Below are 27,843 nucleotides of genomic sequence, written 5' to 3' on the forward strand. Positions count from 1 at the left end.
ATCTATTAATGTAATTCACTGCATTAACAGATTAAAGGAAAAACATGATTATCTAAATGGATGCAGAAAAAGCATTTGATAACATCTAATATTCATTCATAATTTTAAATGTTTCATAATCTAAGGATCTTCTTTAAACTGATGAAGTTATCTACTAAAAGCCTACAGAAAATATTGCACTCCATGATGAATTATTTGAAGTATCTACTTCCTTTAAAATCAGAGCAAGACAATAATTCCAATTATCATTCCCTCTTGAGGGCACTAGTCAGTGCAAGAAAAAAAGATGTATAATGATTGATTTGGAAAATACTCAGTTTTCATCATTTGCATGTGATATGATTGCTTACTATGTCAGGGTTCTCCAGAGACACAGCGAATAGATAGGTAGGTAGGTAGATAGATAGATAGATAGATAGATAGATAGATAGATAGGTAGATAGATAGATAGGATAGATAGATGTAACATACAGAGTTATGTAAGTACATAGATAGAGTTATTTATTTATTATATAGACAGATATATTATATATATTTATTAGAAGGAATTGGCTCATGCAGTTATGAAGAATGAAAGGTTCCAAGATCTACAAATGGCAAGTTAGAGACCCAGGAGAGCCATAGTGTAGTTTCAGTCTGAGTCCAAAGAGCCAAGAATCAGGAGAGCCCATGGTGTAAGTTCCAGTCCAGCCAGTAGCCTTGAGACCCATGCAAAGCTGATGTTTCAGTTTGAGTCCAAAGCCAGAAAAAACTGATGTCCCAGCTCAAGGCAGTCAAGGCAAGAGGAGTTCCTTCTTACTCAGGAAAAGGTCACCTTTTGTGTTCTGTTCAGAGCTTCAATTGATTGGATAAGACCCACTTACACTGCATTAAACCAATCTGCTTCACTCAGTCTACTGATTCAAATGTTAGCTCATCTGGAAATGCCTTCACAGACACACTCAGAATACTGTCTGGCCAAATGTCTGGGCACCCCATGGACCAGTCAAGTTGATACATAAAATTAACCATGATACCTACATAGAAAATAATATATAAATATAAGAGCAGTTCTAAAATCATTTGCCTTTTATACACCAGGCATAAAAAGTTAGAAAATGTAAACTTAAAAAAGATTCCATTTATAAGAGCTATGAAAATATATAGAATAACTAGGAATTATCTAAACAAAGGTGGGCAAAAATCTTTAAGGAGACTCTTAAGACACTTTATTTAAAGACTTAAAGAGGAACTAGATAAATTGGGTGGTTAAAATGTCCATGGATAGGAAGACTCAGTCATGTAAAGATTCTGCTGCTTTTCAAATTGATCTACAGATTCAATGTAGCCCCAAACTATATCCTAAAGGAGTTCACAGGGAAACATGCTGATTCTAAAATATATGTAGAAAATCAAAGGATTAAGATAATTAGGTGCCTCTTCAAGGACAAAACAAGATGATGTATCAAGATATATCACAAAGCTATATTAATTTATAAGCAATAATGGTGCAGATTTACACATATAGATGAACTGTATAGAATAGAGAGTCCTTGAAATAAGTTACAAATATATATAGAAAATTTATTAATGTAAATCCATATATATGGAAAACTGACATTTCAAATTATAGGGAAAAGGACAAATTATCAATGAAAGATTTTGAGTAATTTAGGTAACCATAATGAAAAAGAATGAAATTGGATCCCTGCCTCACACCATACATAAAATTAATTCTAGATGGATAAAGACAAATATCAGAAGAAAATTAAAAGATTGTTCAATGTATGAGAATATGTTCTTTGAACTAAGTATAGTGATTGTTAAATATGGTTAAAGAAACACTAAACATTCTAGCCCAAAAGGAAAAGAATTACTAAATTGCTTATAAAACTACAAACTTTTGTTCACCAAAATACACCATAAAGGGAATGAAAATTGTTGCCACGAACTGCCAGAAGACATTTGCAATGCAGGTAATTGACAAATAATCAATATGCATAATAGGTATAAGACATGAATCAGTGAGAAAGACACAAACAATGCAATGGAAACATTGTCAGAACACATCAGGGCACTTCACAAAAGAAGAAACTCAAACTGACTGTAAACATAGAAGTTCAACTTCCTTAACAATCAATAAAATTAAAATTAAAACATCAATGAGTTACCATTTAATTTTTTTATTCCACCTTATTGAATTGTGAAGAACTCTCATAAAACATTTTTACTGTAAATTGGTTTAATCACTTCATAGTTTGGCATTATATTGTCAAGTTGAAGATGCTGTGAAAGGAAAATAAATCTTGGGACCCCAAAATCACACAACTAAAGGGAAAAGTCAAGCTGGGAACTGTTTAGGGCAAACCTGCCTCCCATTCTATTCAAAGTTATCCTTCTGCTCACTGAGATAAATGCATATCCGATTGCCTCCTTTGGAGAGGCTAATCAGAAACAAAAAAGAATGCAGCCCTGCACAGTGGCTCACGCCTATAACCCCAGCACATTGGGAGGCTGAGGTGGGCAGACCACTTGAGGTCAGGAGTTCGAGACCAGCCTGGCAAACATGGCAAAACTCCATCTCTACTAAAAATACAAAAATTAGCTGAGTGTGATGGCAAACACCCGTAATCCCAGCTACTCAGGAGGCTGAGTCAGAAGAATTGCTTGAACCTAGGAGGCAGAGGTTGCAATGAGCAGAGATCATGCCACTACACTCTAGACTGGGCAACAGAGTGAGACTCCACCTCAAAACAAACAAACAAAAAAGAAACTGAAAAGAATGGAACCCTTTGTCTCTCACCTACCTATAACCCAGAAGCCCCCTCCCTGCTCGAGTTGTCCCATCTTTCTGGATGGAACCAATGTATAACTTACATATATTGATTGATGTCTCATGTATCCCTAAAATGTATAAAACATGTGCCCTGACCACCTCGGGCACATCTTGTCAGGACCTCCTGAGGCTGTGTCACAGGCACGCATCCTCAACCTTGACAAAATAAACTTTCTAAATTAACGGAGAACTGTCTCAGATGTTTGGGGTTCACAATGCATATACCCAAAGCCCTGAAATTCCACTTCTGCAAATGCCACCCCCCCAAAAAATTTCTCATTATATGGACACCAGGATTCAATGAGTGCTGTTTGTGGAAAAAACTCACAATGACCACTGACAGAATAATGAATAAATAAATTGTTTTATAGTTGCACAATGTATACTAAAGAACAATCAAAATTAAGAATTTCAGTGACATCTATCAAAATAGTTGAATCTTACAAACACAATGATGAGCAAATCAGCAAGCTGCAGAAAATTAGACAGATATTTTATGGATACATATTTGGTAATTTTATTTTTTAAGAATCAGTGGAATAAGAAAAACAAATCCAGGAGGATGGTTACCACTGGTGGTGATGGAGAATGGGGACAATAATAAGCAATAATGAAAATAATAATAAGATGATAATGCCTAATACATATATAGTGTTTGCTATTTGCCACTGTCTCAAGTGCTTTTGATGCAGGATTTTTGCTCCATAGCTTAGCTAAGTCTGGGTTTTTGTCTCACAACCAGGAAGAATTAAGCACGCAGACACTCAAAGAGTGAGTCAGGCAGGGAGTTTTATTGAGCGCTGAAACAGCTTCTAATGGGGAGGGAACACAGGGGTGGTCCTCCTACCTGAAGGCAGGAGTGTTTCCCATATGGCTGAGCCTGGGGCTTTTTATTGGCTCAGAATGGGGAGTGTGTGCTGATTGGTTTGTGAGTATGCACAAAAGGTTAAAGTGAAGATACCACTCAAAGGTGGGCATGATAGTGTAGAAAACCAATTAGGAAAGGGTAGGTATATGTAAAACAGATGAAGGATACGGCTCAATCAGAGGAAGGCATGCCAAATGGGAAGGAGGATTCTCAATTCAGTCCGAGGATTTACCCAGGACTGGTTACTCCGGGAACCTGCCCCTCTCTGCCTTCTGCCTTTATCACTTTTATATTTTATACCTCAGTTAATCCTCACAACAAGCCTCTAAGCAGTTACTTGTACTTTTTCTATTGGTGAAAAAGAAATTGATTTATCGTTCCCAAGCATTGCATCAAATGCTTCCTAATTAAAAAATAATAAACCACAGAGTAAACAGTGTCAATATTTAATACCCGAAAACAGAAAAAAGGCAGCATAATTGTTGTTGTTTTTTAATTTGGAAATAGGGATGTAAATTCCAGAAGAAACAAATAAGCTTGAAAGAGGTACCTTCTAGCTGTGGTAGCCTCTTTGGGGAGGAGTGGTATAAGGGCCTGCAGTTTGATAATGGAACTTTCCCCTACCAATTGGTGTATATACTATGTGCATGGGTTTCTTTGATACAGATAATTCACTGAAAAATATAGCTAGAATAAAATGCCAGACAGAGCTGGTCTCTGGATGGGCAAGTTCTTTTTCTATGCTTTCCTCAATTGAAGAAATGACACAGAAGATATTGTTGTGAATGAATTACAAAGGCATTTAAATTTCAGCATGTCATGAAAGATTGTAAGAAAAATTAAAAACTAGTATAATATTTGTAACAAAAAGATACAAATATCGAAAGAAAACACTAAGTCCTTGTTATAGAATAAAGGAAAAAAGGTAATATTATGGCTGTCATACAAATATGAAATGGACAGATGGCAAGATTTTTATCTAACTAATGAGGGAATCAGTAAGATTTTAAAAATCAGTTCAAAGGAAAACTCAAAGAACCGCACATATATAAGCTGAAATGAATTTATAAATAGATGCAGAAAGGTTCTATTCACAGGGCAACAAGAGTTTTTACAGCATCTTAACAAAAGAACAATACATTTGTAGAGAAGTGGCAATTGCATTCTACTAGACACAATCAATCTGCATTTCTATAAACAAGAGCAGTTGCATAATTAGAAGTTTTCTGGCCGGACGCAGTGGCTCACGCCTGTAATCCCAGCACTTTGGGAGGCCGAGACGGGTGGATCACGAGGTCAGGAGATCGAGACCATCCTGGCCAACATGGTGCAACCCCCTGTCTACGAAAACACAAAAAATTAGCCGGGTGTGGTGGCGGTCGCCTGTAGTCCCAGCTACTTGGGAGGCTGAGGCAGGAGAATGGCGTGAACCTGGGAGGCGGAGCTAGGAGTAAGCCGAGATTGCGCCACTGCACTCCAGCCTGGGCGACAGAGTGAGACTCCATCTGAAAAAAAGAAAAGAAGTTTTCTACAATTTCCAGGGTTGTAAATAGCTTAAAGACAATAAAAGGTTGAGGTAGTCCCTGAGGGCTTTCCAGGCCAGATATCCAGTACATTTTTTGGTCCATATTAAAGTTTTTCTCATTTTTTCCCTACAGCCTCAAGACATAATTGGGAAAAGAAAGAATAATTTTTAAAAAAAATAAATAAATGAAAATAAGCATATGAGATAATGTTTTATAAATCAAAGAAATGCTAATTATACTGTAAAATATTCATACACATATAATACTTGTTTAAAATTACAGTAACTCTTCACATTGTGCCAGATCTCATTTTTATTTTTATTTTATTTATTTATTTATTTTTTGTTTTTGAGACACAGTCTCCCTCTGTTGCCCACGCTGGAGCGCAGTGGCGCAATCTTGGCTCACTGCAACTTCTGCCTCCCAGGTTCAAGTGATCCCCTGCCTCAGCCTCCCGAGTAGCTGGGACTATAGGCACATGCCACCACGCCCAGCTAATTTTTTGTATTTTAGTAGAGACAGGAGTTCACCATGTTGGCTAGGATGGTCTCGATCCCCTGACCTCGTGATCCACCCGCCTCGGCCTTCCAAAGTGCTGGGATTACAGATGTGAGCCACTGCACCCAGCCATCATTTTTAATAAAAATTGAATTTTAGAATAGTTTCCAATTTATAGAAAAGTTACAAAAAGAGTACAGTCACTTTATAACCCATACTCATATTATGAACATCTTACATCAATCTAGTGCATTTCACACTGCAGGGGAGGATAAATTTTTCCCTCTGCCCTCCTGGGTTCTCCAGCTGGGGCCCTGCAAATTAGACAGACAAAAAACAAATTCAGCCAGGTGCGGTGGCTCATGCCTGTAATCCCAGCACTTTGGGAGGCCGAGGTGGGCAGATCACCTGAGGTCAGCAGTTTGAGACCAGCCTGACCAACGTGGTGAAACCCTGTCTCTACTAAGAATACAAAAATTAGCTGGACATGTTGATGCATGCCTGTAGTCCCAGCTACTCCGGAGGCTGAGGCTGGAGAATTGCTTGAACCTGGGAGGCTGAAGTTGTAGTGACCCGAGATTGCACCACTGCACTCCAGCCTCGGCAACAGAGTGGGACTTCGTCTCAAAAAAAAAGAGACAAATTCCTAAGAGAAAAACAACAGGAGTTTATTAACACGTGCACTGCACGTACACGAGAGAACTCAGTGACGGTCACTCAAGGGGGTGGTTAGAACTTGAGCTTATACAGCTTTTTCAAAAAAGAACAATACATTTGTAGAGAAGTGGCAAGACAAAGGAAAGGGGCTTTAGGCTTTCAGGAGCAGCAAACTCTGAGAAAGCAAATATTTGGAGGAAACCAATGGAGTAAGTTTTCTCTGTGCAGGTTGTAAACCAAAACGTATCTGAGACATGTCTCAATCAATTTAGAAGTTTATATTGCCTAGGTTAAGGACATGCCTGGAAGAAATAAATATGGAATCACAGAAATAGTCTGTGGTCTGTGTCTTTCTCCAGATGATTCTGAGGCCTTGAATATTTAAGAAGGAAAAGCGGGCTGGAGGGAAAGAGGGAGGATATGGTCATATTACCGAATCCACATGTTGCAAGACAACAGGGGCAGGAAGGGGAGTTGTCAATCATGTGTTTGTCTCGAGCTCAGTACATCCGCACCTTACATTAGATAAGGTGAACGTAGAGGAGTAACCTGTGGACATAGTTAACCTTTTCTCTGTAGCTGTCTCCTTAGGAACAAAAGGGAGGCATGACTCAGCTCTCAGCTGAATTTTTTTTTCTTTTGGCATATAGTGAATCAGGTCCCAAGTTTTTCTTTTCCTTTCGCATCGTCCATCTCAGAGTCGACTCTCCAGTCTTCTTCATGGACAGAACACTTCCCTGGGAGAGGGGATTTGTGTCAGCCTTCCCTTCTCAGAACTGTCTGCATCTGTTCATTCTCATTTGCCTCCAGCTCAAAACAACCCTTATGCTAAAGTGGCATATTTTGGGGTGGCATCTTCTGGTCTCCTACAAGGCAATGAATGAACCAATATCGCTAAATTATTATTAACTGAAGTCCGTACTTTATTCATCTCTCTTTAGTATTTGTCTGATGTCCTTTTTCTGTTCCAGAGTCCCATCTAGGCTGCCACCTTCCATTTAGTTATTGTGTCTCCTTAAGCTCCTGCTGGTTGGGACAGTTTGTCAAGACTCTCTGTGTTTTTGATCACCTTGACAGTTTAAGGAGTCCTGGTCAGGTATCTTGTAGAAGCACCCTCTATTGTGACTGTCTGATGTTTTTCTCATTGTCAGGCTGGAGCTATGAATTTTTGGAAGAAAGACTGTGGAGGTAAAGTGTCATTTTCATCAGCAGGACTTTAACTGCTGATGTTAACCTTAGTCACTCGACTGAGGAAGCGTTCGTCATGTTGCTACACTCTAAAATTACTCCTTTTTCTCCTTTTCACCTTGTGTTCATAAGGAGGTCATTATGCACAGCCCACTCTAAGGAATGGAGACTTCTGTTCACCTCCTGGAGGGTGGAATATTCGCATTAACTACTTTAACTTCTCTCTCTCTCTTTTTGTTTTGTTTTGAGACACAATCTCTGTCGCCTAGGCTGGAGTGCAGTGGCAAGATCTCGGCTCACTGCAACCTCTGCCTCTTGGGTTCAGGTGATTCTCGTGCCTCAGTCTCCCGAGTAGCTGGGATTACAGGTGAGCACCACCATGATCAGCTAATGTTTGTATTTTTTGTAGAGACGAGGTTTCATCATGTTGGCCAGGCTGATCTCAAACTCCTGGCCTCAAGTGATCCTCCCACCTTAGCCTCCCAAAGTGCTGGGATTACAGGCATGAGCCAGGGCGCCCTGCCTTAAATTATTTTGCATGAGAGATTTGCCTGTTCTCTCCCATTTGTTTATTTATTTATTTATTTACGTATTATACTGCTCATATATGCTGGTGGAGACTCCCATATATCGATTGTGTACTTTGGGTTGTAATCCAACATTATTTTATTGCTCGAATTGTTGCACCTTTGCTCATGAGGCGCCCTCTCAGTTGGCTCCTTGGTCCCTTGATACATCCCCATCACTTGTTTTTGTTGTTGTTATTTTGAGAACTTCTTTGCTTTCTGGCATTACCAGTTGTTCCTGGCTCACCTTGTATATTTCCTGTCTCTGTTTTAGAAACTATTTATCCAAGGAGCTGTGGTTCCTTTTATCGGAAAATGGTATTGGAAAACAAGATCTGTGCCCTAGGTTTGTTTATTGCTACTGGATCATCTTTGCTTTTAGGTCCTGTCAGCTGACAGAGCAAGAACATATTTGTGTATGTGAACCTGTGTATATACACCTGTCTAGAAACAGTTCTACGTTGATTTGTACCTACAATAAGCTCAACAGGAGTTCATGCTGATGTCTCCAACTCTAATCCATTACCACGTCCACTCTCCTTTTAGTATCCTCACCGTTATCACATTGGCAGTCTCTTTTGCCATATAAGGTAATATTCACAAGTTCTAGGGATTAGGAGCTGGACATATTTGAGGGGACCTTTTTCCAGGCTACTACAGTAGGTGCTAAGTGGTATCTCACTGGAGTTTGAATTCACATTTCCTTAATGACTAATAATGTCATGCAACTTTGTATGAGCTTATTTGCTATTCTTATATGTTCTTTGGTGAAGTGTATGATCAAATCTTTTGCCCACTTTTAATATTAGGTTTGGGGCTGGGCACAGTGGTTCATGCCTGTAATTCCAGCACTTTGGAGGCCGAGGTGGGCGGATCACTTGAGGTCAGGAGTTTGAGACCTATCTGGTCAACATGGTGAAACCCCGTCTCTACTAAAAATACAAAAATTAGCCGGGCGTAGTGGTGTGCGCCTGTCGACCAGCTACTCGGGAGGCTAAGGTACAAGAATTGCTTGAACTGGGTAGGCAGAGGTTGCAGTAGCCGAGATCTTGCCATTGCACTCCAGCCTGGGCCACAGAGCCAAATTCTGTCTAAAAAAAAAAAAAAAAAAAATTAGGTTGTTTGGTTTTCTTTTTTTTATTATAGAGTTTTAAGAGTGCTTTATGTATTCTGGATACAAGACCTTTATCAGATCCATGCTTTCCAAATATTTCTCCCAATGTGTGGCTTGTCTTTCATTTTCTTAAGAGTGTCTTTGATAAGCAGGTTTTAATTTACAGGAAGTCCAAGTTAACTTTTTTTTTCATTTATGGATAATGCTTTTGGTTTTGCATTCAAGAAACCTTTGCTTAACACAAGGCCACAAAGATTTTCTCTTATTTTTTTTTTTCTAGCACTTTGGGAGCCCAAGGCAGGCAGATCACGAGGTCAGGAATTCGAGACCAGCCTGGCCAACATGGCGAAACCCCATCTCTACTAAAAATACCAAAAATTAGCCAGGCGTAGTGGCGGGCGCCTGCAATCCCAGCTACTCAGGAGGCTGAGACAGGAGAATCGCTTGAACCTGGAGGCAGAGGTTACAGTGAGCCGAGATTGCGCCATTGCACTTCAGCCTGGGCAACAAGGGTGAAACTCCATCTCAAAAAAATAAACAAAAAAATAAAAAATTAACTGGGAATGGTGGTGCACGCCTGTATTCCCAGCTATTCGGGAGGCTTAAGCAGGAGAATCGCTTGAGCCCAGGAGGTAGAGGTTGCAGTGAGCGAAGATTGCACCACCGCACTCCAGCCTCGGGCGACAGAGCTAGACTGTCTCAAAAAAATAAAAAATAAATAAAAAAGTATAGTCTTAGTGTGGGGTTTTGTAGACAAGCTCTTTTGCATTTCTAGCTTGGTGGCAGATTTTTTTATTGGGAATGCATGTTGGATTTTCCAGTGCCTTTTCTGGGCTTTGGCCTGAAGACTGTCGAAGCAGCAGGATGGGACAGTTGAAGGACTCACCTCATTTGTTTTTGACTCTCTGGAACCAATGTCCTTTATTGCCTGATGTCTCATGTTACATGTTGTCTCTTGGTGGTGGTGTTAGTGTGTGTATAAGGTGAGACAGTAATTCCAGTCTTTTTTACTCTGTCTTGGCCAGAAATAGTAAACAGATTTTTATGGCATTTGCTACTTTTTTTTTTTTTTGAGACGGAGTCTCGCTCTGTCGCCCAGGCTGGAGTGCGGTGGCGCGATCTCAGCTCACTGCAAGCTCCGCCTCCCAGGTTCATGCCATTCTCCTGCCTCAGCCTCCCGAGCAGCTGGGACTACAGGCGCCGCCAGCACACCCGGCTAATTCTTTGTATTTTTAATAGAGACGGGGTTTCACCGTGTTAGCCAGGATGGTCTCGATCTCTTGACCTCGTGATCCGCCCGTCTCGGCCTCCCAAAGTGCTGGGATTACAGGCGTGAGCCACCGCGCCCGGCTTTTTTTTTTTGAGACAGGTCTCACTGTGTGGCTCAGGCTGGAGTGCAGTCGTGAAATTTCGGCTCACTGCTATCTCCGCCTCCCCGGCTCAAGTGATTCTCCCCCTCAGCACCCCACTCCAACCCCCAGTAGCTGGGACCACGATGCCCGGCTAATTTTTTTTTTTTGAGGGGGGAGGATGGGGAGAGATGGAGTTTCACTATGTTGCCCGGACTGGTCTCGCACTCCCGAGCTCAAGCCATCTGCCCACTTTGGCCTCTCAAAGTGTTGGGACTACAGGTGTGAACCACTGTGCCCGGCCGGACTCTTCTTTTTTAAAATGAGTTACATTCATTACTAAATCTAGCAGAGATACCTATGAATTGGAATCTATGTAAATACAGTCATCCTCCAAATGCCTTTGCTTCACTCACAATTCAATGCAAAATTGGAAGGTTATAGTATTCTACAGAATCTATAGTACTCTATTTAAATTCCAAATCATTTTCTGTTTGAAATCTGAGGACACTGCTCCACACCATCTTCTAGAATCCGTGTTGCTGAGAAGCCTGATGTCAGCTGCACTTTCTTTGGTTCGTCTAGAGTAGTGGACGTTCTTGGTTACCTAATATCCTCTCGCCTTCCTAATTCTCAACAGAACCTTGATTTTGTTTACATATCCACATCACATCCAGCTCCTGAGGATCAGGGTGGAGAAAAGGAGAAACCTGTTTGTTTTTTCTGAGAGCGTCGCTCTGTCCCCCAGGCTGGAGTGCAGTGGCGCGATCTCAGCTCCGCCTCCCAGGTTCAAGCAACTGCCCTGCCTCAGCCTCCTGAATAGCTGGGATTACAGGCTTGAGACATCACGCCTGGCCGAAGCTTGGTTTTTGCTGACATCACAGAACCACTGATTCTTCCTTAGCTGGAGTCTGCCCCAGTGATTTCTTGCTATGCCTTATTCATTTCAGCCAATTTGAGCAGTTCCATCTTCTATGACTTGTAGCAAATAACACATGCCAACCTTTTATTCCATCTTTTCTGGCCACTTTTAGGGGTTTCTATTTATCCTCAGAGTTGTGATATTTCATCGAGGATGTATTTTTTATGGGCCATCCCTACCCTAGCTCATTCATTATGCCAAACACCCTACATTTTATTTACTCTGAAGACTCAGGGCTTCCTCAGCTTGAATGTGTTTTCTGCTATATCTCTATCACTATTTCTATATGTAATCGATTTGTTATTATTCCCCCCTCTCCATTTTCTCTGCTTTCTTCTGAATCTTTTTATTAGATTTTGGATATCAGAGCACATATCTCCTGCATGTCTTCCAAATGTTTCCTCAATTTCTGGTGTTCTGATGGTATTTTTCTAGAGTTGCATGAGATTTGCTCCTTTGAAAATTATATGTGTTTGGGGTTACTTTGAAGAATATGAAGAGAAAAAGGGAGGTAATCATGGGTACTCAGTCTGGCACCTTTTACTTTGTAAATCTCAATGCTATGTTGTTTTGCCAATAATGGTCTATAACTGTTATATCTTTATCATTATTATTTTAAAATAATAATTAAATATAGAAATAAGATATGGTCCAGAAGTCGAATTGCCCATGTGTTAATTCTATATTTAATTTTTTTTGAGGAACTGACATACCGTTTTCCAGCGCAGCGGTACCATTTTATATTCCCACCATTAAGGCACAAGGATTGTTTTCTGGTTTTCTTTTTTTTCCAAATTTTGTAATAGCCATCCTAATGAGTGTGAAATTGCAGTGGATGTTTGATCTGCATTCCCCTAATGATTAGTGATGTGCATTATTATCTTTTAACAATATAAAACATCCATTTTGTTCAATTTAATTATTTTTACATTGCAATAATCTTTGTATTGTTGTAACATCGTGATCCAAGATTTCTTTTTCATATTATCTACCTGACATCTCTTAGTCCATCTCTGCATTTTCTATCTTCAAGTACCCTTTGTGTTTAGGTTTGTCTCTGTAAATCCTAATGTCTGATGTTTTAAAAATCAACACTTCCTGAGCACATAGTATTTGATGTGTACAGTGCCGGTCACCGAGGATGCAGTTGTGATGATAGCGCTGGGAGTTGGGTTTTATTTTACGTTTTAAAGAAGTCACTTCAAAAGAAGTGAGTGCCATGAAGAGGGAAATACTGGGTTTATGCTTTTGTTTTACTCTGAGTGCCAGTAAATATGTAAAGATTACAAAAATTTATTTATTTATTTATTTATTTATTTGAGACAGAGTCTTGCTCTGTCGCCCAGGCTAGAGTGCAGTGGCGCGATCTCAGCTCACCGCAACCTTCGCCTCCCAGGTTCAAGCGATTCTCCTGCCTCAGCCTCCCGAGTAGCTGGGATTACAGGCACGCGCCACCAAGCCCGACTAATTTTTTGTGTTTTCGTAGACAGGGGGTTGCACCATGTTGGCCAAGATGGTCTCGATCCCCTGACCTTGTGATCCGCCCACCTCGGCCTCCCAAAGTGCTGGGATTACAGGCATAAGCCACCGGGCCCGGCCGAGATTACAAAATTTAGACATAATTCCTTTTTAATTAAAATAGCAGAATGGACTGTAATAGTCTGTCACCACCTGCGAATAATCAGCAGCGGCTAGTCTTCCACATTTAAAAATTCATACTCACTTTTCCGTCTTACTATTGTTGTCATTCTAATTACGAATACAATGGGTGGTTTAGCGGAGGGAGAGTAGTTGGATCCCAAGCTTAGGGACTCGGCTTCAGCCTTCTCGAACTCCACAGCCCGATCGCGTTCTCCGCTCTCGGAGCTGTGGTTCCCTCTCGGACACCGTAAGTGGTGTTGCCGCGGTGACGTCTGGGAAATGAAGTCCGGAGGGACAAACGCTGCGGTTCAGCCAGGGAAACCCGTCGGCTCTCCGGCGCGCAGGCGCAGTTGCGCCCGGCGGCGACGGGAAACGTCTCTGAATTAGGTGTACCGCTCGCCTCTTGTGCGGTGTGCAGCTGCGCGCCCCCCGTCGTGGCGGGCCCAGGTACAGGCTGCCGGTGAGGGCGGGCCCGGGGCGTGTGGCTGCCGCGGCGGGACCAGGACGAGGGCTGGCCTCTACGCGTGTCCGCCGAGCCCCGGCTCCAGGCGTCCGAGCCGGGGCGGCCTCGGCAGGTGAACCCGGCCCCGGAGGGGGCGTGGTCTGGGAAGGGCCTGGCGGAGGCCGGGAGGGCGCGTCGATGCCGCTGGATTCCTGGGCCGCAGCCTGGGCCGGACTCCGGGGGAAACGGCTCCAGAAAAGAAACTGCAAAACGCCGCCTCGATTCAGGGTCCGCAGCCCTCCGGGCGGTTTTCCGCTCTTAGCGTGTGTGGGTTTAAGCCTCCCCATACTCCGTTTCCCGGAGTTTAAACTTTAGATTTACTCGTGTTTGGCAGTCTTGCTCGTTTGGCAGTGTTTTCCTACAGTCAGTCCTAGAGTGATTTAACTATTTCGTTTTTTATTTACCGTAACCATGTCCACTTGCTAAGTTTCTTCCCATTTCTCTAAATTTTAAATCAGTTTCTAGCCAGTGATGCTATTTTCTTGAGCCCTTGTTTTTTGGGGGCGGGGGAGAATGGGTAACGCTACGTTTAAGCAGCTTTGATAACTGTTTTTGATAAAGGAAGTAAATCTTACAAGAGGAAGAAAAGAGGACTAATTTTTGGTTGGCTGTTGCTAGAAAAGAGCATCAGTTCTTCAACTGCTGTTTTTCGTATTGAACAACATCCAAGTGCAGATGTGTGGAATATTGTGTCATTTCCTGTTACTTTATCTGGATGAGCCTTGCCTGATTCCGCCCTTGACCCTGTTAAGGCACGGCAGATGGTCTTCATCCCTTCGCTCCATTCGTCTTTATCTTAAAGCACTGGCAGAAAGGTAGCAGGCCCGGCGACTGTGTACCTGCTTCCCACACTGGTTTAAGTGGCCGGACTCAGGGCCCCTCTGGCCTGGGCAGTTCCAGGCTCCTTCTCTGCGGGTGCTCAGCTTATGGCTTCTAACCTGGTCAGGCCTAATGAGGGTGGGCATGCAGGCTGGATGAAAAGACCTCACAGCTTTTTTCTCCATTCCAGGTGCCTTCCCCAAGAGAGGCAGCAGGGAGGGAGAAATGGCAAGGAGGTTGCTGCCAGCCCATGTACAGGTGAGTGAAGGCTTCTTTTTGCTTGAATTGCCTTCAGGGTCTAGACATGGTAAACTTCTTCATCTGTTGTTGAGCTTCTGTACCCAGTGAAGCTCGGGGAAGGACCAGAGGGCTTGGTAGCTGAGGAACTCTGGAAGGAAGGTGTTTCCCTTGCCTCAGAGCCTGTCTCATACTTTTTTTTTTTTTTTTCCTTTTTTGAGACAGGGTCTCACTCTGTTACCCAGGCTGGAGTGCAGTGGCACGGACACGGCTCACTGCAGCCTCAGCCTCCCTGGTAGCTGGGACTACAGGCATGTGTGCCACCACACCCGGCTAATTTTTGTATTTTTAGTAGAGACCAGGCTTCAACAAGTTGGCAAGGCTGGTCTCGAACTCCTGACCTCAAGCAATCTGCCCGCCTCAGCCTCCTAAAGTGTTGGGACTATGGGCGTGAGCCACCACGCCCGGCCCCCAGTCTCATACTTTTTGACAAAGAATTTAATGGGGCTCCAGTGCCAGGCCACTGCCACTACCAGAGCTTTGTGAAAGATCCAGATGTTTTTGCCCTGTGGCAGACAAAGACACGGAGGAGTCAAATAATTCCTTCCTAACACTGGGAATTTGAAAAAGAGAGGCCCTGTATTCCCAGGACCTTGGGAGGCCAAGGCGAGTGGATCACTTGAGGTCAGAAGTTCAAGACCAGCCTGACCAACATGGTGAAACCTGGTCTCTACTAAAAATACAGAAATTAGCTAGGGATGGTGGTACATGTGTATAGTCCCAACTACTCTGGAGGCTGAGGCAGGGGAATCACTTGAACCCGGGAGGCGGGGGTTGAAGTGAGCAGAGATCATGCCACTGCACTCCAGCCTGCGTGACACAGCGAGACTCCATCTCAAAAAAAAAAAAAAAAAAAGCCAGATGTGGTGGGTCTGGTGGTGCGCTCCTATAATCCCAGTTAGTCCGGAGGCTGAGGCAGGAGAATCACTTGAACCCGGAAGGTGGAGGTTGCAGTGAGCTGAGATCGTGCCACTGCACTCCAGCCTGGTGGCATAGCAAGACTCCATCTCAAAAAAAAAAAGAAAGAAAAGAAAAATATGCCTGAAGGAGATAAGCTTTGTACGCCTTTGTGATTATGTACAGGATACTCAATTCAGCATTTTTAGGGTATTAACAAAGTGAAAACAACCTAAACATCCAGTACTAGGTGAGTTAAATAAACTAGATCATCTATACACTGAACTACTGGGCAGTATTTAAACAGTGGTGACTAGGATGCGGTTATTTGTATAATGTGATTTTATTTTTATTTAAATATAGAACCATATTTGCATGAAAATCACCTGAAGAGACATAGCAAAAAGTTAACTTTTTCTGGTGGTAGAAAGTTAGATGAACACTTCTTGTTGTTTTGCTTATTGATCTTTTAGAATTTTCTAGTAAGCTTTTTTAAGATGATTCTTTTGTTTTGTTTTGTTTTTTAAGAGACAGGATCTTACTCTGTTGCCCAGGCTGGAGTGCAGTAGTGTGATCACACGTCACTGCAGCCTCGACCTCCTGGGCTCAGACAAGCCTTTTGTCTCAGCCTTCTGAATAACTGGGACTACAGGCACATGCCACCACACCCAATTAATTTAAAAAAAAAATTATTTTTTGCAGAGATGGGTTCTCTCTATGTTACCCAGGCTGGTCTCAAACTCCTGGGCTCAAGTAATCCTCCTCCCAAAGTGCTGGGATTACAGGCGTGAGCCACTGTGCCCAGCCAAGAAGATGACTCTCAAGAAAAGAAGGGGAGATGGCTCTGGTTCAGAGCAGTGACATGCCATCCAGTGAAGGAGGAGAGAGGTAGAAGAACAGGAGCTTCTGGGGTGGGGAGGGGGACTCCTGACCATAGCCTTCTCCTTTGGCTTGAAAGGTTATGTAGCCCACCACCTGGGACCTCTCCTGACACAGCCATGCCTGGAACATTCTCATAGCCTTCCCTGCTGTGAATGTCAGTGTCCTCTTTCCCAGGACTCAGAGATGGCCCGAGTTGAGGCAGAACTAGGACTCAGTGACCGCCTTTCCCGGCAAGCCTGGTGGTGTTCCACCTATACCTCCCTTAGTGAATGCGCTGGTGCCTCCTTCCGAAACCTGACTGTCAGGTGTCACCTGTAAGATGAGGGTTTGGTCTAGGTGATTGGACGTTTCCAAATCTAAAGTTCAGTGTTTTCTTGCTCTGATTTTGTTTCACGGGTTCAAGTGCTTCTCTTGTTTGGCCTCTGTGTTCAAGCTTCCTGAGGGGATGGTGTTTCACTCACCATAGGTAAATGATAAATGTGTGCTTGGTAACTGAAAAGTTGTCCAGAAACACTTGAAATACTTAGAACCCCAAGTTGTGACAGGGTTGCTTCTCAGTCGTCCCATTGTGGGGACAGTCCTGGATGAACAGGAGTGGGTTTGCCATTCCAGGAGTCCGTGACGTTCAGGGATGTGGCCGTGTTCTTCAGCCAGGATGAGTGGTTGCACCTGGACTCTGCCCAGAGAGCATTGTACCGGGAGGTGATGCTGGAGAACTACAGCATCCTGGTCTCACTGGGTAAGGAACTTTCCTCCTGATGCAGAATCTGCCAAAGAGCACCTTAGCACCCTCAGGGGGCACATTTGGAGGGCTTGGCCAGGTCGGCTCACAGGTGGGCTCCAAGAGTGGCCATTGCCATTCCCCTTGGTTGTACTGAGAGACCTTGGCTTAGTAGAGTTGATGAAGGGTGTCTTTTCTCTGCTTTTCCTGTCTTCTGCCCACTGAGCTCTGTTCCCCGAGCCCCACAAGGTGTTCCTGCTGAGAGGAGTGCACAGCCAGAGCCCTAACTTTCTTCCTGAGACCACCTCCTGGTCGTCCTCTAGGAGCCCAATTTGAAGCTTCTCTCAGAACAAACCTCCTCCTTCCCTGTACTGCCCCTCTGCCCTGGGCACTCTGGGGGCTGGACCTGCCTGCTACGATGGCCGCTCACGTCTCTTTCTTGTTCATGAACAGGGATTCTCTTTTCCAAGCCAAAGGTCATCTCCCAGTTAGAGCAAGGAGAAGATGCCTGGATGGTGGAGAGTGGAGTTCCCCAAGGTGCACATCTCGGTGAGTGACGGAGTAATTGGGAGATGGGCATAACATTTTCCCACTGCCAGAGCACAGTGAGGAGGCTGCGCTCAAGGGTCTCCTTGATGTGCCAGGCCAGGGGGGAATGCTGGGAAGGCAGATCCTTTCTCTTTTAATTACTTGATCCATCAGGTTCAGAGGAGGGTTGAATTCTGCCAATATGGGTTGCACTGTTTTCAGATGTCTTGTAATTTGCAGAATAAGTAATACAGTATATCATGTGTAAAGGTTTATAATTCTTTTATCTTCCTTTTTCCTTGCTTTTACTGGATTGATTCCTTTCCTAAATTATTTTCCTTAGTGGCTTGAACATTACATTTTTTTTTTAATCACTACAATACATCCCTCATAGTTTCATCTTGGAACCATCTTTTGCTTTGATCTCTTTGGTGTACAACTTATTATACATGGTTCAGCAGGGGAAAAAAAGCAGATATATGTGTATGTATTTACATACATGAAAGAGGGAAAGAAGGTGTGACAAATGGTAACAGTTACGGAATGTGAGTGGGCTTCCAGATATTCATCATGCCATTCTTCTCTTTTCTGTGAAAATGTAGGAAATAATGCATCCCAGATCCCAGCTCGTAAGGCGTGTCACTTTTTCCCTATGTGCCCTTGGATGACTACATTGTCAGCTTCCCCATTCATTATCCTGTGAATTCTGTCTCTGCTTCTGGCAGTAGAGGAGGCCTCTGTTGAGCTTTACCACTTGTCTGGTGTTTTTTTCTCACCTGGGCAGGGCGTGGGCTTTCTGGGCCAGTTCACTTTTGTGTTTCCATTTGTGAACTCTGTCTTCACATTTTTCCCTTTGGCTCGACTAGAATATTTTCTTGGGTAACGTTTTTCAGAAAGGTTCATGTGCGCAATATCTGTACGTGTCAAAAATCAGTTGTTTTTTTCTCTCCTCTGAGATTTGTGTTTTGGATCTAGAATTCTGGCATCCTTTTTTTTTTTTTTTTTTTTCCCCTCTCTGCGTTGTCCAAACTGTCCACTGTCTTTGGGCATGGAGCGCTGCTGACAAATAATCCCATTAGTCCGATTCTATTTCCTGTAGAGGTAACTTGTTTTTTCTTTTCTGTCTTCTCTTTGGCATCTTATAGGACATCGTCTTTATCTTTGGAATTCAGACTTTTCATTAGGTTATATGAAAGAGTATTTTTTTTTCTTTGTTCTTTGGCACTTTACTGGCCTCTTTGCTTTGAAGATTCAGTCCTTCCTTTCATTTCAGGAATCTTTTGTTTCTGCCACATTCCACCAACAATGTGAGGCAATTGACTGCAAGAGTAGTGCTACAATAAAATAGAAATTCAATCAGACATCTAGAAAATAAATAGATCTGCAGTAAGGACCAGAATGGTAGCTATAAATGAGTTTCAAATTTCGCTCTGAGCTTTCTGGTTGGCAAATAAATCATTGGTATCACATTGTCAGTATTGTTTTACAAGCATTTTTAAAAATTAATTATTTTAAATTTGTACAAATTCACATGCTGTTGTAAAAATAGGAGCAAAAAAAAGTCACCTGGAATTTTACCAACTATGATCAATTATTATTGTTTATTACCCATTCAAACTGCGTATTTGTTTAAATGTGTTTGTGTGTGAGAGACAGACACAGTGAGAGAGAGACACAGAAAGATTGATTATACAGCTTGTTCTTGAGCCTGTTTTAATTGTGAATGTCCTTCAGTTATTCAGCCCTCAGTGAATAGAGGCCTACCTCATTGAGAGGACTATATTGTATGTTAAGCCAATTAAACAGTCTTCCTTTTGGAAATTTTAGTTTCTAGTTTTTCTCTGTTACTAATATTGCTAAGATGGTTATGGGAATACAAAGCCGTAATATAAAGAGGCAAAGGTACCAGGCGTAAATCATCGCAGTACAAGGACATGAGTATTGTGATTGAAAAGGCCAGGCATGTGGATTAAAAATCCACAAGGGATTTTTTGAAACACTATTCAACTTCATTAAATTAAAATCAATGAAATTCCAACAAAGCACAAGTTACCATTTTTCCCTTATTACCAAGGATTAAGAAATATATACCCAATGTGTTGCCACTGCTGTGAGTGATAAGCAGTATCGTTAGTGGGACTGCAACTGGTACAGTCTTTCTGAAGATGGTCTGGCTTTATTAAAATCAATTTCAAGTCTAGAAATCTTAAGATAATTTCTGCACAGGTAACTGTACAGAGTTACAAAGATGTTGTAAAAGAATGTTTTGTTACAACATGTGGCATCACTGCCACAAAAGGAGGAGGGTAAATGACTCTCAAAAAGGGATTTATTAAATGATGATGTTTTCATGCATTGGACATATTGTACAGCCATTAAAATGATGATGTCAGCCTACATTTATTGACATGGAGAGAAGCTCATGATTTTTAAGTGAAATGGAGGTAAAGGAAGCTTAATTTCAACCCATTTTAATTTTTTAATTAAGTGATTTTTTATATGCAGAAAATTCTGGTGAGCTACGTCCCACATATGATAGTGATTACAATTGCATGATGTATTTATGAGTGAGCTATATGTTCATTTTTATAGTTTTCTGTGTTTTTCTTATAATGATGATATATTTCTTTTGTAGTTTAGAAAATAAAAGCTCTTCCATAAAATACAAAAGAAAATACATTTCTTTTGAATCAATGATTCCATTTCTTGTACTGTATCTTAAGTAACCAAAAAGGTAGACAAAAAACTACTCTCAATAATGTTCTTTTCTCCCAGTATTCCCCAATATCATGATAATAGTGTTGGTGTCCATTGAGTTGCCCAGACCAAAAGCTAGGAGTCATCCTTGAGTCCCCTCGTTCATTGCCTCTGCGCTCTATTCGTAGGTGAAGATACCTGCCAGTGCTACTTGCAGAATATCCCAGATACGCCCACCTCTTTCCATCTCTTATCACCACATGCCAGTGCCAGCCACCACCATCTTCATCCAGGAAGAGTGCAGCGGCCTCCTCATTGCCTGTTCTGCAGCTGCCCTTGTTCTCTTTCTCCCCGGCTCCATTACAGTTTGTTTTTCATACAGCAACCAGAGTGATCCCTTTTAAACAAAAACCACGTCGTTTCATGTCCCTTCTAGCCCTCAGTGATGCTGATGAACTTCCAATATCTTCCTGTATCCTAGAAAACGCTCCACGATATAGCCTGGCCCACTTCTTTTCCTCATCTGTGACACTCTCTCCTTGTTCACTCTGCTTCAGCTACCATGGACTGCTGTATGTCCTGGAAAAAAGGAAGCTTATTCCTGCCTAGGGCCTTTGTGTTACTGTTCTTTCTGACTGGAATCACCTTTATACCCACATTTTTGTCTGGCCAGCGCTTGTTATTTAGATCTCATCTTTAATTTTATTTGTCATCACCCAGTTTAAAATAATTGCCTATTCACTCTTATTACACAGCACTTTGTGTTTTCTTACAGTTCTCATTGCTCCTTTGTACTGCTGTTGATTTGTTACTTGGTCATTGTCTGTATCACACTGCTAGAATGTAAACCTTGAGAGTAGGCCCTTGTCTGGCTTGTGCCCTGTCATTCTCAGAGTCTTAACCTTTGCGTAACACACAGTAGGTACTCAGTAGATATTACTTGAGTAAGTGGTTGTCATTATTTACAGCATTCTGAGGAGGCCTAGAGCAGCACTGCTTGATAGCTTGTGTTTGGCGGAGCTCTTCTCTTTCATTTAATTTTAGCCCCTCTGCAGTTTTTCCCTTGGTATTTACCTGAGTGCACTGGTAGCTGCCCTGGGAGACGACGCTGAGGGACACAGGCTGTGCTCAGAAGGGCCTCATACCCTAGCGAGCTGTGCTTTGTTAATAGATCAAGCCTGGCTTCTCCTGTTGTCCCCTAATTTCCTCAGCCCACCTATATGTAAGTTTCTTCAGACCCTTCCCATCCACATGTCTGTCATCCTGCTTCCTTCCTCCTCTTCTTTTTCCCATCCTTTTCTAAGATTTCAAGGCTTTATATTTTTTAACTATCCTTGTGTGTTTTTATGTCACTTTTTAAAATTCTCAGTTGAAGAGAGACTTACATGTTTTGTCTACTTTAGGATGGGAAAGCTTGTTTGAAACCATAGTTTCTAAAGAAGAAAATCAGGAAGTCATGAAAAAACTCATAATTGATGGCACATTTGACTTCAAGTTGGAGAAAACCTACATAAATGAAGATAAGTTAGAGAAGCAACAAGGCAAAAAGAACAGACTTTTCAGTAAAGTGTTAGTTACCATCAAAAAAGTCTACATGAAGGAGAGGAGCTTTAAAGGTATTGAATTTGGGAAAAACCTTGGTCTAAAATCATCACTTATTAGAAAACCCAGAATAGTTTCCAGAGGAAGGAGACCCCGTTCACAGCAGTATTCAGTTCTCTTTAAACAACTGGGGGTCAACACAGTGCGTAAATGTTATAAATGTAATATCTGTGGGAAAATCTTCCTCCACAGTTCCTCCCTCAGTAAACACCAGAGAATCCACACTGGAGAGAAGCTCTATAAATGTAAGGAATGTAGGAAAGCCTTCAGCCAAAGCTCATCCCTAACTCAGCACTTGAGGGTTCATACAGGAGAGAAACCTTATATATGTAGTGAATGTGGAAAAGCCTTCAGTTTCACCACATCTCTTATTGGACACCAGAGAATGCATACTGGAGAGAGACCTTATAAATGCAAGGAATGTGGAAAAACATTTAAAGGTAGTTCATCTCTTAATAATCACCAGCGAATTCACACAGGAGAGAAGCCCTATAAGTGTAATGAATGTGGGAGGGCCTTCAGTCAGTGCTCATCTCTCATTCAGCACCACAGAATTCATACTGGGGAGAAACCGTATGAATGTACTCAGTGTGGGAAAGCCTTCACTTCAATATCGCGGCTAAGTAGGCACCATCGAATTCATACTGGAGAGAAACCCTTTCATTGTAATGAGTGTGGAAAAGTATTCAGCTATCACTCAGCCCTTATCATACATCAGAGAATTCACACTGGTGAGAAACCATATGCATGCAAAGAATGTGGGAAAGCCTTCAGCCAAAGCTCAGCTCTCATACAACATCAAAGAATTCACACTGGAGAAAAGCCCTACAAATGTAATGAATGTGGGAAAGCCTTCTCTTGGATTTCACGGCTTAATATACATCACAGAATTCACACTGGAGAGAAACCATATAATTGTAAGGAATGTGGAAAAGCCTTCAGTTCCCACTCAGGCGTTAATACTCATCGAAAAATTCATACTGGAGAAAAACCTTATAAATGTAATGACTGTGAGAAAGCCTTCAACCAAAGCTCAGCTCTAATTCAGCACCAGAGAATTCATACTGGAGAGAAACCATATAACTGTAAAGTGTGTGGGAAAGCCTTCAGACAGAGTTCATCCCTTATGACACACATGAGAATTCATACAGGGGAAAAACCTTATAAATGTAAAGAATGTGGGAAGGCTTTTAGTCAGAGCTCATCTCTTACTAATCATCAAAGGACTCATAATTGAGAAAAACTGTATAAATGCATGTAGGAACTGAAGTTATATTCCATACTGAATATCAAAAAACTCATTTTGGGGAGAAAGTGATGAAAAGTAGTTAATCATGGGTAAAACTTCAGTTAGACCTCATCAAACATCGGAGACTTCATGATGCAGGGTAACCTTGGGAATGCTAGAAAAGCTTCTGTAAAATGTTTATTCATATGTTCTTAAGTTATTACCATGAAATCGAGAATTTTTAAGATTGCAGGGTTAGTATTTGATTGTCTAGTGATGTACGATAACAGCTACCAGCTTTCCTGAGCATCACTGGGAAGCCTGCTGTTTATGTACAAGTACAGCCATAAAATCCGGACACAGATAAATCTAGGAATCTATTTTTTGAAACTATTATGCAAGCCAGTGGGACTAGAAAGAATGTTTTTGAAAAGAAGTATGTATAGGTGACCCATAGCTACCTCACTGTCACTAAAATATTTTTTAATAGTCTTAAAGCAGATTCTGTACTTCATGGTTAAGACTTTGAATTGTTTCTCTGCTTTCTAAGCCATTCACCTGAGAAGAAAATCACTCCATAAACTATGCAGGCATACTATCTTTGAGTTTTCTTCCTGACTACTTATTCCAAACTCTGAGTCAGAGCTAAAGTCACTAAGTCACAGAACACATGGTATTTCACTCGTTTTTCTCATTAAAAGTGATTACCTTTGCTGTATTGATAAGTAAAGGTCATTCAGACAACCACTGCTTTTGCAATTTAATGAAAAATGTTATAAATTATCTCAGAATGTAGCCAATAGCAAGCACAGCTCAGCTCCCAGGGTGTGCCTGCTTCTGTGAGTTTTCTGGTTACCAGCCACCAGAAGGCCCAGGAACAATGTAGAACTCAGGTCATCATCCTTGGAGGTAAAATGAACCAGATCACTTTCACCCTTACTTCCACTTTTTTGCCTTCATCAGACAATGTTCACTTTCTCCCCACACTCTAAAGGTCACTGGGCAAATATTTAGGCTCTGAGTTCAGATGCTCTTTCTTCCAGAAAATGGACTTATGCTCTTCCACAGATGATTTAGCTCAGTTCAGCATTTCTAAAATGTGAATCATAAGATTAGCAAGCTAAAAACAGTTATCTCACAAGTCAAACTAAAATTGCTGGGCTTTACAGAGGCTAACATCTAGTTTAGCCAAGTTTATCAGGAGGGGGTAAGCACTTAAGGGCCAAAACCACCCATTTCATAAAGTGCCAAGTTGTTTTTCTGCCAAGGAGCTTTAAAAAATAGAAAACGGGCCAGGCGCGGTGGCTCACGCCTGTAATCCCAGCACTTTGGGAGGCCAAGTCGGGCGGATCATGAGGTCAGGAGATTGAGACCATCCTGGCTAACACGGTGAAACCACGTCTCCACTAAAAATACAAAAAAAAAAAAAAAATTAGCTAGGCCTGGTGGCGGGTGCTTGTAGTCCCGGCTACTTGGGAGGCTGAGGCAGGAGAATGGTGTGAACCCAGGAGGTGGAGCTTGCAGTGAGCTGAGATCGCGCCACTGCTCTGCAGCCTGGCTGACAGAGCGAGACTCCGTCTCAAACAAACAAACAAAAAAATAGAAAACAGGAAAGTTATTGGGAACGTAGCAAAAATCACTGAATACAGCTTTTGCCTCCTGGGTTACTTAGTCTCATTGTTTCAGACTTGTGAAGAACACACTTTTCTGGATCATTGAATGCTTCATCTCTAATCCTTACTTCCCACAACTGTTCAGTTTTTTTGTCTCTACCTAAGTTGGAAAAATTCCTAGGGAAATAGAACTTCTCCAACTATTAGTAGTTTTAAAATCATCAAAAAGTTAAATCTGAATTAAAATCCCACAAAGAGAACATTAGGCCAAGTTATTTTTTAAGACAAGATCTGTCAAAACTTGAAGTAACAAATAGACCAAGTTTTATGGAAAGTCTCCCAGAGGAGATAATGTAATAGCACAATTTTGCTAATATAACCCAGTGCCAAAGCCAGGTAAAGTGCAAGAAATGAATATTGTAGACCAATATTACCTATGAACAAGAGGTGAAATCCCACGCGAAGCATTAGCAAACGTAATCCAGAGCACCTAAGCATAGTTAATAACATTATAAATGTAGGTTTATTTATAGAAAGCCTACTGAAAAAGAATGGTAAGATGTTAGAAGCATTAATGACAAGAAATACGGAGAAAGAATAAACTAGCTGGGCGCAGTAGCTCACGCCTGTAATCCCACCACTTTGGGAGACTGAGGTGGGTGGATCACCTTAGGTCAGGAATTCGAGGCCAGACTGGTCAACATGGCGAAACTCTGTCTCTACTAAAACTACAAAAATTAGCCGGGTGTGGTGGCACATGCCTGTAATCCCAGCTACTCAGGAGGCTGAGGCAAGTTAATTGCTTGACCCCAAGGAGGCGGAGGTTGCAGTGAGCCGAGATCCTGCCACTGCACTACAGCCTGGGTGACAAGACTGTCTCAGAAAACGAATGAACTGTTCAAAATTGGCTCTCAGACAGAAATGATTCACAGAAAAAAAAATTAGATCCCTACCCTCACCATAACAATTATATGAAAAGCAAAAACTGAATAACTTGGAGGAATATGTAAAGAAATAATTTTATGTTCTTGAGATTGGGAAGGATTTCTTAAACAGGCTACAAATTAGCTGTATAAAATTTTTGATGTATTTGCTCACATGAAAGAACTGCTTACCAAAGTATACAAAAAGGGAGGTGAAAAATCAAGACACAAAATCGATCTTTCCACAGTATGCCCAACAAACTATTATAATCCATAAATATTAATTTGTACAAATCAATAATACCACCAGGAAAATGGGCTAAATGCATGACTGCTTATTTCACAGAAAAGAAAATACAAATTTCCAGAAACACGAAAAGGTAATTAACTTCATTAGTAGTTAAAATGCAAATTAAGGCCACGGTAATGTATGATTTTACAACCACAAATGAGGAAAAATTAGGATGTGTGACAATACTGAGCTTCAGGATGTATGTGGAATAAGAAATTCATTAGTAGTGGGAATATAAGTCAGAGATCACTGACATAAAGCTGAAGTTGTGTGTGTTGTGCACATCTACGTAGATACACTGGAGAAATGATTGCATGTGGGCATGAAGGGATGTACAAAGATATTCTTAGCAGCACTGATCATCACACCAAATGGTTGTAAGTAGTCTGAATGTCCATTAATTAGGAGAATGGATATATTTTGGAATATTAACACAGTAGAAACAGCAGTGAAAAGGAATAAAGCTAAGTAAAACATGGATGAAGCTGGCATGGTGGAGCACATCTGTAGTCCCAGCTACTCTGCTGAGGCAGGAGGATCACTTTGTTGCCCAGGTGTCCAAGACCAACCTGGGCAACATAGCAAGACCATGTCTCTAAAACAAAAAAAGGGATAGATTGAAAAACACATTTCTGAGTTTTTAAAAGTCATTGGCAAACTACATAGGGTATGATACAATTTTTTTGCAAAATTATATATTAAAAGATATATATCAGCCGGGCGCAGCGGCTCACGCCTGTAATCCCAGCACTTTGGGAGGCCAAGGCAGGCAGATCACGGGGTCAGGAGATCAGGGCCATCCTGGCTAACATGGTGAAACCCCATCTCTACTAAAAATACAAAAAATTAGCTGGGTGTGGTGGCACATGCCTGTAGTCTCAGCTACTCGGGAGGCTGAGGCAGGAGAATCACTTGAATCAGGAGGCAGAGGCTGCAGTGAGCCAAGATTGTGCCACTGCATTCCAGCCTGGGTGATAGAACAAGACTCTGCCTCAAAAAAAAAAAAAAAAAAGAAAAGATATATACATGGGATAAAGATATTTAAATAAAAACATCAAATGATTGAGAATATATTCTAGTTATCCATTGCTGTAGGAGAAATCACCCCAAATGTAGTGTTAGACAACAATGTATTGTCTATCATGAGCCCATTTTGGGGCTTAGCTGGGAGGTTCTTATTTGCGAATAGATGTGCAGTCAGAGCAGCTGGGGCTGAAGGCTAAACTGGGCTTCAGGATGGCTGGCAGTTGCTGGTAACTGCTGGGTGAGAGCTGGCTTGGGCTACTCCATGTGGCTTGGGCTTCTTACTGAATGGGGGTTGATTTCTGAGAGGGAGCGTCCCAAGAGCAAGTATTCCAAGAGAGCTAGGTAGAAGTTGCAGATCTTAAAAGCCAGCTTTAATTCTGCTGTATACAATTGGTTGAGAATGAGTCAAATTTGGCCCGTATTCAAGAGTAGTTTAATAAACTGTGAATGCCAAGGGCATGGTTCACTGGGGAACTGTGTATGGAGACTAGCTACCACATAACATAAAGGACAGGGACTTTACAAAACTCTGGTGTGAGGCAAGGAGGTGATGACTTGGGGAGAAGCGCAGAGTCTTCCTCCACTTGCTTGGTGCTTGAGGGAGACTCCGTCTTCAGGAAGAGGCTGCTCCAGCCAGCCAGAGCCATTGTGTATGTCAGTAAAAAGAACTAA

At 41.8% G+C, this 27,843-nt stretch overlaps 1 protein-coding gene across 4 annotated transcripts; it reads left to right on the plus strand.

Annotated features, from left to right (window-relative positions):
• Positions 1–13,442: 13,442 nt before the first annotated feature.
• ZNF879 (zinc finger protein 879) lies at positions 13,443–23,436 on the plus strand. 4 transcript variants are annotated; one of them, XM_009241353.4, is made up of 5 exons: positions 13,443–13,591; positions 14,656–14,723; positions 17,154–17,280; positions 17,716–17,811; positions 21,891–23,436. In XM_009241353.4, the coding sequence occupies exons 2-5, from the start codon at positions 14,691–14,693 to the stop codon at positions 23,324–23,326; spliced, it is 1,692 nt and encodes a 563-aa protein (XP_009239628.3). In that variant the 5' UTR covers positions 13,443–13,591; positions 14,656–14,690; the 3' UTR covers positions 23,327–23,436. The 4 variants fall into 4 exon arrangements, with proteins under 4 accessions (XP_009239628.3, XP_054412336.2, XP_054412335.2 ...); XM_054556361.2 differs by having other exon boundaries at positions 13,487–13,719; XM_054556360.2 differs by lacking the exon at positions 13,443–13,591 and adding an exon at positions 13,732–13,874.
• The last annotated feature ends 4,407 nt before the right edge of the window (positions 23,437–27,843 follow it).

This window comes from Pongo abelii, chromosome 4 (assembly GCF_028885655.2).
Source record: "Pongo abelii isolate AG06213 chromosome 4, NHGRI_mPonAbe1-v2.0_pri, whole genome shotgun sequence".
NCBI classification, from domain to species: Eukaryota; Metazoa; Chordata; class Mammalia; order Primates; family Hominidae; genus Pongo; species Pongo abelii.

What these genes read in the sequence shown, in the direction of transcription:
- ZNF879 (XM_009241353.4), top strand. Translation starts at nt 14,691, where the DNA reads ATGGCAAGGAGGTTGCTGCCAGCCCATGTACAG. An exon ending in TGCTGCCAGCCCATGTACAG is followed by an intron (nt 14,724 to 17,153) that starts GTGAGTGAAGGC and finishes TTGCCATTCCAG; the next exon opens with GAGTCCGTGACGTTCAGGGA. An exon ending in TCCCCAAGGTGCACATCTCG is followed by an intron (nt 17,812 to 21,890) that starts GTGAGTGACGGA and finishes TGTCTACTTTAG; the next exon opens with GATGGGAAAGCTTGTTTGAA.